Below are 12,188 nucleotides of genomic sequence, written 5' to 3' on the forward strand. Positions count from 1 at the left end.
CAGGAGTAAAGTTTTGAAAGTTTAGTGAAGTGAAACAAATGAGACAGTAAGAGACTAAACCAAGGTTAGGTTTTTGTATTTTATTAAAAATATATTTGCAAATATAGGAAGAACATAAATTTCACAAAAGACAGCAGCCCAATGTGGAAAGGGTTTCTTCAAATGGGTGAACAGAAACACTCGGCTCACAGTACAGGCCAAAAGTTTGGACTCACCTTCTCATTCAATGTGTTTCCTTTTTATTTTCATGACTATTTACATGGTAGATTCTCACTGAAGGCATCAAAACTATGAATGAACACATATGGAATTATGTACTTAACAAAAAAGTGTGAAATAACTGAAAACATGTCTTATATTTTAGATTCTTCAAAGTAGCCACCCTTTGCTTTTTTATTAATAAGGGAAATAATTCCACTAATTAACCCTGACAAAGCACACCTGTGAAGGTAAAACCATTTCAGGTGACTACCTCATGAAGCTCATTGAGAGAACACCAAGGGTTTGCAGAGTTATCAAAAAAAGCAAAGGGTGGCTACTTTGAAGAATCTAAAATATAAGACATGTTTTCAGTTATTTCACACTTTTTTTGTTAAAAAATAACATATGCCTGGGCATATGTTAATTTTATTTCAATTATATGATTGAGCCTCTTGTGTGCGCCTGTGTTAACGTGTGCACGCTCACTATGCTGATGCGCTCATCTGTTGAAATTTCTGAGAGCCTTCCTTACAGTTGCTTAATAAAAGCTTTCCACACAAACACACGTAGCCTACATGTGTCATTAGTACACTGTAAATTTGTGGGAAAGTTTAAGTATTGGTAAAATCAGTCCAGTTTGTTCAATTGACTTAATATTATTAAGTCCTGCTTTTTCAATTTTGATGTTTATCATATTGTGCCCATATTGTGGATATTAAATACAGTAAAGCTTAAGTCAAGAGTATAATTAAAGCTAAAATAAACGGAAAATGGCAGTTTATAGACAGAAAAAGTCAGCCCGAACCCCCCCCTAGCGTACTGTGGCCTTGCACCTTTATCGGTTCAGGCGAACAGTGCTCACATCATGTTCCAGACTGAATGTCTCACTAAGTTAGAATCAACATCAACATGTGGGAAATGAGATAAACTCTCTTTAATACAACCCACTCCCCCAAAAGGAGGTACAAATAACCTTTCGGGGGGCCTTCTCAAGGGCTGTGTTTCTCCAAAAGTTGAATCTTGTCTAAGCTTTGTTACAGCACGGAAGGAAAAACCTACTCAGGAAAAGACTACACCCTTGACTTCCTTTCATTTTTAGGCCAAATATAAAATTAGTTTTCATATTTGCTCTTCATGTTTGATATCAGGAAAAGGTCAAAGGACCACTTTGAAATTGTGTCTGTCTGTCTCTGTGTGTATCTGTATGTCTGTCTGTGTCTCTGTCTGTGTGTGTCTCTGTGTTGTCTGTGTGTTTCTCTGTGTGTGTGTGTGTCTGAGTGTGTGTGTGTCTGTCTCTGTGTGTGTGTGTGTCTCTATGTGTGTCTGTCTGTGTGTGTGTCTCTGTGTTGTCTGTGTGTTTCTCTGTGTGTGTGTGTGTGTCTGAGTGTGTGTGTGTCTGTCTCTGTGTGTGTGTGTCTCTATGTGTGTCTGTCTGTGTGTGTGTCTCTGTGTGTGTCCGTGTGTGTTGTCTGTGTGTGTTGTCTGTGTGTGTCTCTGTGTTGTCTGTGTGTGTGTGTGTGTGTCTCTGTGTGTGTGTGTCTGAGTGTGTGTGTGTCTCTGTGTTGTCTCTGTGTGTGTGTGTCTGAGTGTGTGTGTGTGTGTGTGTGTGTGTCTGAGTGTGTGTGTCTCTATGTGTGTGTCTGTCTGTGTGTGTGTCTCTGTTGGTCTGTGTGTGTTGTCTGTGTGTGTTGTCTGTGTGTGTGTCTCTGTGTGTGTCTGTGTGTGTTGTCTGTGTGTGTTGTCTGTGTGTGTCTCTGTGTTGTCTGTGTGTGTGTGTGTGTGTGTCTGTGTGTGTGTGTGTCTGAGTGTGTGTGTGTCTCTGTGTTGTCTCTGTGTGTGTGTGTCTGAGTGTGTGTGTGTCTGAGTGTGTGTGTGTCTGAGTGTGTGTCTCTATGTGTGTGTCTGTCTGTGTGTGTGTCTCTGTTGGTCTGTGTGTGTCTCTGTGTGTGTGTGTCTGTGTCTGTTGTCTGTGTGTGTCTCTGTGTTGTCTGTGTGTGTGTGTGTGTCTCTGTGTGTGTGTCTGAGTGTGTGTGTCTGTCTCTGTGTGTGTGTCTCTGTTGGTCTGTGTGTGTGTGTGTGTGTGTGTCTCTGTGTTGTCTGTGTGTGTGTGTGTCTCTGTGTGTGTGTCTGAGTGTGTGTGTCTGTCTCTGTGTGTGTGTCTCTGTTGGTCTGTGTGTGTGTGTGTGTGTGTGTGTGTGTGTGTGTGTGTGTGTGTGTGTGTTGTCTGTGTGTGTAAACCCAGAGCATGTGAATACCGACACACAGTTTATGTATTTCTCTTTTATTGGTGTTCTTACATTTGAACTTAAACCCTTCCCATTCACTTAGACAGTAAACACACACACACACACACACACACACACACACACACACACACACACACACACACACACACACACACACACAGCAGACAGATGGGTTAACTAGAACGTGTCTCATCGGTCGGAGAGACAGACAGGAGGGAATGTTGTTGTTGTGTTCAGCGCCTGCTGCCATGGCGACCACTTCCTTGTGCCCTTTCGCCGCTGTGACCCGTCGCCGACATCACTTCCTCCAGGAAACTGAGAGAGAGAAAAAACACGCTCGCTCACATACAAATCACTGTGTGTGTGTGTGTGTGTATGTGTGTATTTATGTATATGTCTGTGTATGTGTTTGTGTATATATGTGTGTGTGTTTGTGTATATGTATGTATGTGTGTATTTGTATATGTCTGTGTGTGTGTTTGTGTATATATGAATGTATGTGTGTGTGTGTGTGTGTGTGTGTGTGTGTGTGTGTATATATGTGTGTGTGTATGTCTGTCTGTCTGTGTGTGTTTGTGTGTGTTTGTGTATACATGTATATATGTGTGTGTGTGTGTGTTTGTGTATACATGTATATATGTGTGTGTGTGTGTGTGTTTGTGTATACATGTATATATGTGTGTGTGTGTGTATATGTGTGTGTGTCTGTGTGTGTGTGTGTGTATGTCTTTGTGTGTGTGTGTGTTTGTGTATACATGTATATATGTGTGTGTGTGTGTGTGTGTGTGTGTGTGTTTGTGTATACATGTATATATGTGTGTGTGTGTGTGTGTGTGTTTTGTATACATGTATATATGTGTGTGTGTGTGTGTGTGTGTGTTTGTGTATATGAATGAATGAATGCCTTTACTGTCATTGCATTTACATACAATGAGATTGTAGAGCCACTCTAGTAAGGTGCATCATTATAGAACATACAAGATATATGTGAAACTAATCTCACGACACATTCATTAGAGACACACACACACACACACACACACACACACACACACACACACACACACACACACACACACACACACACACACACACACACACACACCATTCGTACCATCACGTCTTCCCTACCAGTACATTCTAACCATAACACAAAGGCATAAGAACACAACTTGCCCACCCTCACACTAAGTGGTTAATAAATATTCTAAAATGATAAAGCGCTGAGTTTAACAAGTTTAGCTTCATGATTTAAGACTGTTATTGCTTCGGGAAAGAAGCTATTCCTAAATCTACTAGTCGTAGTGTTTTTAGACATCTGTAGCGTCTCCCTGAGGGCAAGAGCTCAAACAGTGGGTGACCAGGGGGAGAAGAGTCTTGTGTAGTTTTGGTGGCTTTTGAGAGCATTTTTGAGTTGGCAATTTCCTCTAATGAGGGAAGAGGACAACCAACGATCTTCTGTGCTGTATTCGTTGATTTGGTATTATCCGTCCATGTCAGTTGGTCCGAGATGAGGGTTCCCAGGAATTTAAAGCTGTGAACTAGAGCTGCCACCTCTTATTCGATTAGTCGACTAATCGGTCGTTTTGGTCTTAGTCGACTAAGATTTCTTTAGTCCATTAGTCATTTTTTATGCTTATTCATGCTTAATTACTTATTTCCAAGAAACTTCTGAGCACATTTATGGTAAACACAAGATTTAAAGTGGTGCTTTTGCAGGATTAATTGTGGAGAAACTCAGTTTTACAGATGGTTAATTAACTACATTTATATTGTGCTTTTCTAGTCTTAACCACCTCTCAAAGCGCACAGCTCTGTCAATTAAATCAACTAATTGATTAGTCGACTAAATCCTATAAGTGTTAGTCGACTAAGAATTTCTTTAGTCGAGGACAGCCCTACTGTGAACCCTCTATACAGGGTACCTGGTGATGAAAAGAGGGAGGTGGTCGGCATGGTACTTCCTGAAGTCTATGATTAGTTCCTTGGGTTTCCCGGTTGTTGAGAGACAAGTTATTTTCTGTGCACCATGTGACCCATCTGTGGAGCTCTGCTCTATAAGCCGACTCATCTCCCCCTGAAATGAGTCCGACGAGTGTGGTGTCGTCGGCGAACTTTATGATGGTGTTACTGGGGTGAGATGGGTTACAGTCATGGGTGTACAACGAGTACAACAGAGGACTCAACACACAGCCCTGAGGGGAGGGTGGAAGATTTGTTGCGGCCGAGCTTCACACTTTGGGGCCGGTTAGTTAAAGTGCCCATATTATGAAAAAAACACTTTTTCTGGTGATTTGGGGTGTTCTTTTGTGTCTCTGGTGCTTCCACACACATACAAACTTTGAAATAAATCCATCGATGGGGTTCTGAGTGAGATCTGGTTTCTGAATGTGTCCTGCCTTCAGTCTCCTGGTGAGCTGTTCAAAATCGGCCGTGAAGTCATAGTCCGAAATGAGCTGGCTAACCACAACCGTTAGCTTGTAGCGTTAGCGTTAGCATGCTAACGCTAGCATGCTTCGTCGTTCTCAATAGTAAAGCACTGCTACAACACACACAAGTTCACCATAATCTCCAAAAGAACTACTTCCATGAGCTCCCTCATTTAGAAGTCTCCCAGCTAATCCTGCCTTGTAACTGACTGAAGTTGGAGAAACAGGCTCTCTTTTACTGTCTCTAGAGTTAGCTAGCTGACATGATCTACATCTGAGCTACTGAGCATGTGGAGTGCCATCAAAGATAGTATAGAAGAAGATGAAAAGAGGTCTCACTCTGTAGCTAAAACAGAAACCAGGTGAAAAGAGGATCTGCAGCAGTGAGAGAGAGCTGTGCAGTACAACAAAAATATGGTGTTTTTTGAAAATTAAACCATGTAAACCTATTCTGGTACAACCTTAAAATACAGTTATGAACCTGAAAATGAGCATAATATGGGCGCTTTATAAAAATCCAAAGTCCAGTAGCAGATGTGAGAGGAGAGGCCAGGGTTAAACAGCTTTCTGATGAGGATGTCTGGGATGATTGTATTAAATGCCGAGCTATAATCTACAAAGAGCATCCTCACATATGTTCCACTGTGCTCTAGGTGGTTTAGGGCTGTATGAAGGGCTCTCACGATCGCATCGTCCATCGACCTATTCGCTCTATCAACTGGTGTGGATCCAGGCTCGATGGGAGACTGGTTTTGATGTGCTTTAATACCAGCCTCTCAAAGCATTTCATAACTATCGGGGTGAGTGCCATCGGTCTATAGTCATTCAGACTGCTGGGGGAGGGCTTTTTTGGGATCGAAATAATGGTGGATGTCTTCAGGGAGGATGGAACGGCTGAGTCGACTAACACTTATAGGATTTTGTCGACTAATCGATTAGTTGATTTAATTGACAGAGCTGTGTGCTTTGAGAGGTGGTTAAGACTAGAAAAGCACAATATAAATGTAGTTAATTAACCATCTGTAAAACTGAGTTTCTCCACAATTAATCCTGCAAAAGCACCACTTTGAATCTTGTGTTTACCATAAATGTGCTCAGAATTTCCGGAAATAAATAATTAAGCATGAATAAGCATAAAAAAATGACTAATCGACTAAAGAAATCTTAGTCGACTAAGACCAAAACGACCGATTAGTCGACTAATCGACTAAGAGGTGGCAGCCCTACTGTGAAGTGGTCTTCTATTCGTATTTTGTTGTCCTGTTTAGCCTCCCTAATGGCCCTTTTCAGGTCGGCTCTAGCTGAGCTGTACCTGGCTGTATCCCCGGACCTGTATGCAGCATCTCAGGCTTTGAGAAGAGTCTGTACTGTCTTGCTCATCCAGGGTTTCTGGTTAGGAAAAACCCTGACTTTCTTGTTCACAGTGACCGTGTCCACACAAACTGTGATGTAGAAAAGCACAGTTTGGGTGTATTCATCCAAATTTGGTTGTGCAAATATGTCCCACACAGTGTGCTCAAAGCAGTCTTGTAGCTGTGCAAGAGCCCCCTCTTGCCAGGTTTTAATAGGTCTTTACATCAGGCTTAGCTCTCTCCCTGAGGAGTGTATATGCTGGGATAAGGAGCAGTGAAATATGGTCTGAAAGTCCTAAGTGTGGCAAGGGAACTGCCCTGTGTGCATGCTTAATATTTGAGTAAACATGATCTAATGTGTTCTGGTCCCTAGTGGCACATTTCACATACTGGGTGAATTCTGGTAGTACAGTCCCTAGGCGTGCCTGGTTAAAGTCTCCAGCTATGATGTGGACACCATCAGGGTGAGCCTGCAGCTGTCTATTTACGGTGGAGTGCAGGTGGGCTAGCGCTAAGCTAACATTAGCGTCTGGGGGTTTGTATACAGCCGTGACAATCACAACCGTCAGCTCTCTAGGTAGATAAAATGTAGGGCTGCTCCCTCTTAGTTGATTAGTCGACTAATAGGTCATTTTGGTCTTAGTCAACTTAGATTTCTTTAGTCCATTAGTCACGTTTGATGCTTTTTTCATGCTGAATGACTTATTTCCAAGAAACGTACGAGCAAATCTCTGGTAAACACAAGAATTAAAGTGGTGCTTTTGCATGACTCTTTGCGGAGAAACTCAGATTTACAGATCTGTCGATTAAATCAACTAATCGATTAGTCGGTACAATTGAATGAGTGTCGACTAAGAATTTCTTCAATGGAGCACGGCCCTAATAAAATGGTCTACACATGACAGAGCCTCTATGTCAGGGGAGCAATGGCTGTGTATAATTCTGCTGTTCGAACCCCAGGCATTGTGCACACATACACAAAGTCCTCCTCCCCTTGTCTTACCGGAGTCTTTGCTACGGTCCTGTCGGTGGCTTGTGGGGCTCGGGTGGAGCCAGGTTTCCGCTATCACTAGCACACAGCAGTGATGCATACAGTATTAAAGTACTTCGCCGGGGGAATGTTGTTAGTTCGATGGAAGTCCTGATTAATGACTCCACTGAGCTGTAATCCCCAGTTAATAAGTTCCTGACGACTGTAGACATGATTTACTTGACAGTTCTCCGAAACAACTACCAAAAACAAGAAAAAACTCCAAACTAAGCACCATACTAGAGAGCTGTAAGCCGATCTCAGTTACTGCTGTTATTTGTGTGTGTGTGTGTGTGTGTGTGTGTGTGTGTGTGTGTGTGTGTGTGTGTGTGTGTGTGTGTGTGTGTATATACCTCTTGGTGTTGTGGATGCTGCTCCCTCCCAGGACGATGCGGACCCCCGGTGTGCTGCGGTTCAGGTTGTAAACTGTCAGAGCTTCTTCATACGTGGCTCCACCAATCATAAACACCACGATGTCCTGAGGCCTGACACACACACACACACACACACACACACACACACACACACACACACACACACACACACACACACACACACACACACACACACACACACACACAGACACACACACACACACACACACACACACACACACACACACACAGAGACAGACACACACACACACAGAACTCAGATACCAGTGAAGTTTCAGAGAAGTTTAAGTTTAGATTAAACAGGAAGTGACCTTTTATTTTGAAACCTTGTGTTTCCTCTTTCTGTGTGTGTGCGCGCGCGCGTTTGTGTGTGTGTTTGTCTGTGTGTGTGTCTCTGTGTGTGTGTGTGTGTGTGTGTGTGTGTGTGTCTGTGTGTCTATGTGAAAGACCTTTACTTTGAAAGGATTAGAATGTCACGATGTCATTCAACAGAACTTCCTTTGATGCGCGCGAACATTCCGCCTTCTGATCCAAGAATCAAAGTCTCTAGAACTCACTGAACGAGATCACAAGATCACAAGATCACACAACGACCGCCAACAAACACACGACACTGAGACGAAGACTTTTAACGACTAATCTGCCGATCAACGTCTCGATTAATCTCTCGCGGCGCTGCTATGGACGGACCCTACGGTCTGTCCCGCGAGGCCGTCGGCCAGATCCTGGAGCAGCAGGCGAGCGTTTTCAGCGTGCTCGGTAACAGCGACGAAATATCGGAGGAGGAGCACGGCGTGCTTCGGCGCGCCGCCGCAAAGGACACGGAGGTCGCGGCGTCGGAAATCGTGAAGCTGATTTTGGAAGAACTTGAAAATGCGTCCGAAGTCGCCGCGAACGGCTGCTGCCAGGACAGGCTGACGACTCAAGTCAAGGCCTTTCTCTTGCGCCGATTTTCAAAAGAAGTTATCCTGAAATTCGTGGCAAAGCTGCGCCGCGGACTCGACTGCGCCGCGGCGGCCGAAGACGGACTGGCGTGGAAGCTGCTCGTCGATGGAGTCGACCTCCTGGTGGACGACATGATCACGCTCGCGGACGAAGAACTGGACGAACAACTGGGCGAACAACTGGACGAACAACTGGGCGAACAACTGGACGAACAACTGGGCGAACAACTGGGCGAACAACTGGGCGAACAACTGGGCGAACAACTGGACGAACAACTGGACGAACAACTGGACGAACAACTGGACGAACTGGACGACCGACTGGACGAACAAGTGGACGAACAAGTGGACGAACAACTGGATGAACTAGACGATCAACTGGACCAACAACTGGACCAACAACTGGACCAACAACTGGATGAACAACTGGGCGAACAACTGGGCGAACAACTGGACGAACAACTGGATGAACAACTGGACGAACAACTGGACGAACTGGACGACCGACTGGACGAACAACTGGATGAACTAGACGATCAACTGGACCAACAACTGGACGAACAACTGGACGAACAACTGGACGAACAACTGGGCGAACAACTGGACCAACAACTGGACGAACAACTGGATGAACTGGGCGAACAACTGGACGAACAACTGGACGAACTGGACGACCGACTGGACGAACAACTGGACGAACAACTGGGCGAACAACTGGGCGAACAACTGGGCGAACAACTGGACGAACAACTGGACAAACAACTGGGCGAACAACTGGACGAACAACTGGACGAACAAGTGGACGAACAAGTGGACCAACAACTGGACGAACAACTGGACCAACAACTGGACCAACAACTGGATGAACAACTGGGCGAACAACTGGGCGAACTGGACGACCGACTGGACGAACAACTGGACGAACAAGTGGACGAACAAGTGGACGAACAACTGGATGAACTAGACGATCAACTGGACGAACAACTGGACAAACAACTGGTCGAACTGGACGAACAACTGGACCAACAACTGGACCAACAACTGGACCAACAACTGGACAAACAACTGGACAAACAACTGGTCGAACTGGACGAACAACTGGACGAAGAACTGCACGAACAACTGGACAAACAACTGGACAAACAACTGGACCAACAACTGGACCAACAACTGGACCAACAACTGGACCAACAACTGGACCAACAACTGGACCACCAACTACATGACCAACTGGACAAACAACTGGACAAACAACTGGACAAACAACTGGACAAACAACTGGAAGCGAAAGCCGAGAAGTGCCTCTACAAGAGAATCGCCCGCGACATTTCTGGCGGTCGGCACGAGATCACTGCGGAGCTCCTCACCAGCGCTGTCTACGACCACCTGGAACCGGTCCGCGGGTCCAAGCTGCACTTCTGGGGGAAGATTTGGCTCGAAGTCGACTACTTCATGAGCTTCGTGTGGAACTTGCTCAACCACCAGGCGCGTCACCACGAGACAGAGACGGACCTCGCCAGCGATGTCATGTGGCGGATCGCCGCGTTAATGCCAGAACTCACAGACGTGAGCTACGCTTTGACAACCAAAGTGACTGGAGCTGCGCCAGCTTCAGTCACCGAAAAGAAAGCTAACGGTGGCACAGCTGAAGTTGTACGCGAGGCCACAGAAGAACAAGCTACTGGCGATTTAGCTAAAGCTGTACGCGAGGCCACAGAAGAACAAGCTACTGGCGATTTAGCTAAAGCTGTACGCGAGGCCACAGAAGAACAAGCTACTGGCGATTTAGCTAAAGCTGTACGCGAGGCCACAGAAGAACAAGCTACTGGCGATTTAGCTAAAGCTGTACGCGAGGCCAAAGAAGAACTAGCTACCACCAATTTAGCGAAAGCTGTATGCGAGGCCTCAGAAGAACTAGCTACTGGCAAATTAGCTAAAATTGCACGTGAGGCTACAAAAGAACTAGCTACTGGCGAGTTAGCTAAAGCTGTACATGAGGCCACAGAAGAACTAGCTACTGGCGAATTAGCTAAAGCTGTACGTGAGGCCACAGAAGAACTAGCTACTGGCAAATTAGCTAAAATTGCACGTGAGGCTACAAAAGAACTAGCTACAGGCAAATTAGCTAAAGCTGTACGTGAGGCCACAGAAGAACTAGCTACTGGCGAATTAGCTAAAGCTGTACGCGAGGCCACAGAAGCTAAATGTGAGGCTACAGAAGCCGTACGTGAGGTCACAGAAGATGCAGGTGACATGTGGCTCAGGTGGTAGAGTGGTTGCCTACCAATCGGAAGGTTGGTGGTTCGATCCCTGACCCCCCAGTCCACATGAAACAGTGTCTTTGGGCTATGGTTATAATAAAATTCATTCAGTTTCAAACTGTAACTCCACAGCTCCTCCTTAATAGTTCACTTCATCTCACAGAATACTGTTTGAACACTGTGTTTCACAATAAGACTTGTTGGTATATTTCTGTAGTTCAAAGAGGCTTTATTAGCATGACCATGTTGACACACAGTATTGCTAAAGCACATAGTACACACAGAACTGTGTGTGTGTGTGTGTGTGTGTGTGTGTGTGTGTGTGTGTGTAGGTGTGTACATAAATAGTGAGGGATGACACAATAAAGCACCAAGACGTAAGTCCATTACTACATGACAATGGACACCTCGAAGGGCATTAACCCGCTTATACCACGGTCACTTGCCAAATAACATATTTTTAAAACATTAGTTCATATTTTAATACAGTACAGGCCAAAAGTTTGGACACACTTTCTCATTCAATGCGTTTCCTTTTTATTTTCATGACTATTTACATTGTAGATTGTACTATTAGACTATTTACTGAAGGCATCAAAACTATGAATGAACACATATGGAATTATGTACTTAACAAAAAAGTGTGAAATAACTGAAAACATGTCTTATATTTTAGATTCTTCAAAGTAGCCACCCTTTGCTTTTTTTGATAACTCTGCAAACCCTTGGTGTTCTCTCAATGAGCTTCATGAGGTAGTCACCTGAAATGGTTTTACCTTCACAGGTGTGCTTTGTCAGGGTTAATTAGTGGAATTATTTACCTTATTAATAAAAAAAGCAAAGGGTGGCTACTTTGAAGAATCTAAAATATAAGACATGTTTTCAGTTATTTCACACTTTTTTGTTAAGTACATAATTCCATATGTGTTCATTCATAGTTTTGATGCCTTCAGTTAGAATCTACAATGTAAATAGTCATGAAAATAAAAAGGAAACACAGTGAATGAGAAGGTGTGTCCAAACTTTTGGCCTGTACTGTATATACGACTCGTCAAGTCGTCTGAACTCAGAGGACCCCGAGTTCACTTTCAAAGATGGCTACGTCGTGCATCACACGTAGTAAATATTGTGGTTTTCTACAATTTTAAGCACTTTTTCTTTGTTGTAACCAAATGAAGAAGTGGTACACATAGCACTGTATACTACTACCTATAGACATGTCTCTACAGTCTTATTAGGAGTTAAACATAGCTCTGTATACTGCTACCTATAGACATGTCTCTACAGTCTTATTAGGAGTTAAACATAGTGCTGTATACTACTACCTATA

General features: G+C 44.1%; 1 protein-coding gene across 1 annotated transcript in view; it reads right to left on the minus strand.

Moving 5' to 3' along the window:
- Positions 1–2,466: 2,466 nt before the first annotated feature.
- Positions 2,467–12,188, minus strand: part of vps45 (vacuolar protein sorting 45 homolog) — a 33,747-nt gene continuing 24,025 nt past the window's right edge. Inside the window, exons 14-15 of the mRNA XM_028597465.1 lie at positions 7,612–7,743; positions 2,467–2,762 (exon numbers count right to left, since the gene is read on the minus strand). Of these exons, the coding sequence (XP_028453266.1) occupies positions 2,681–2,762; positions 7,612–7,743 (214 nt within the window). The 3' untranslated portion in view covers positions 2,467–2,680. The remainder of the gene's footprint in view (positions 2,763–7,611; positions 7,744–12,188) is intronic.

The sequence above is a fragment of the Perca flavescens genome, chromosome 14 (genome assembly GCF_004354835.1).
Source record: "Perca flavescens isolate YP-PL-M2 chromosome 14, PFLA_1.0, whole genome shotgun sequence".
Classification (NCBI taxonomy): Eukaryota; Metazoa; Chordata; class Actinopteri; order Perciformes; family Percidae; genus Perca; species Perca flavescens.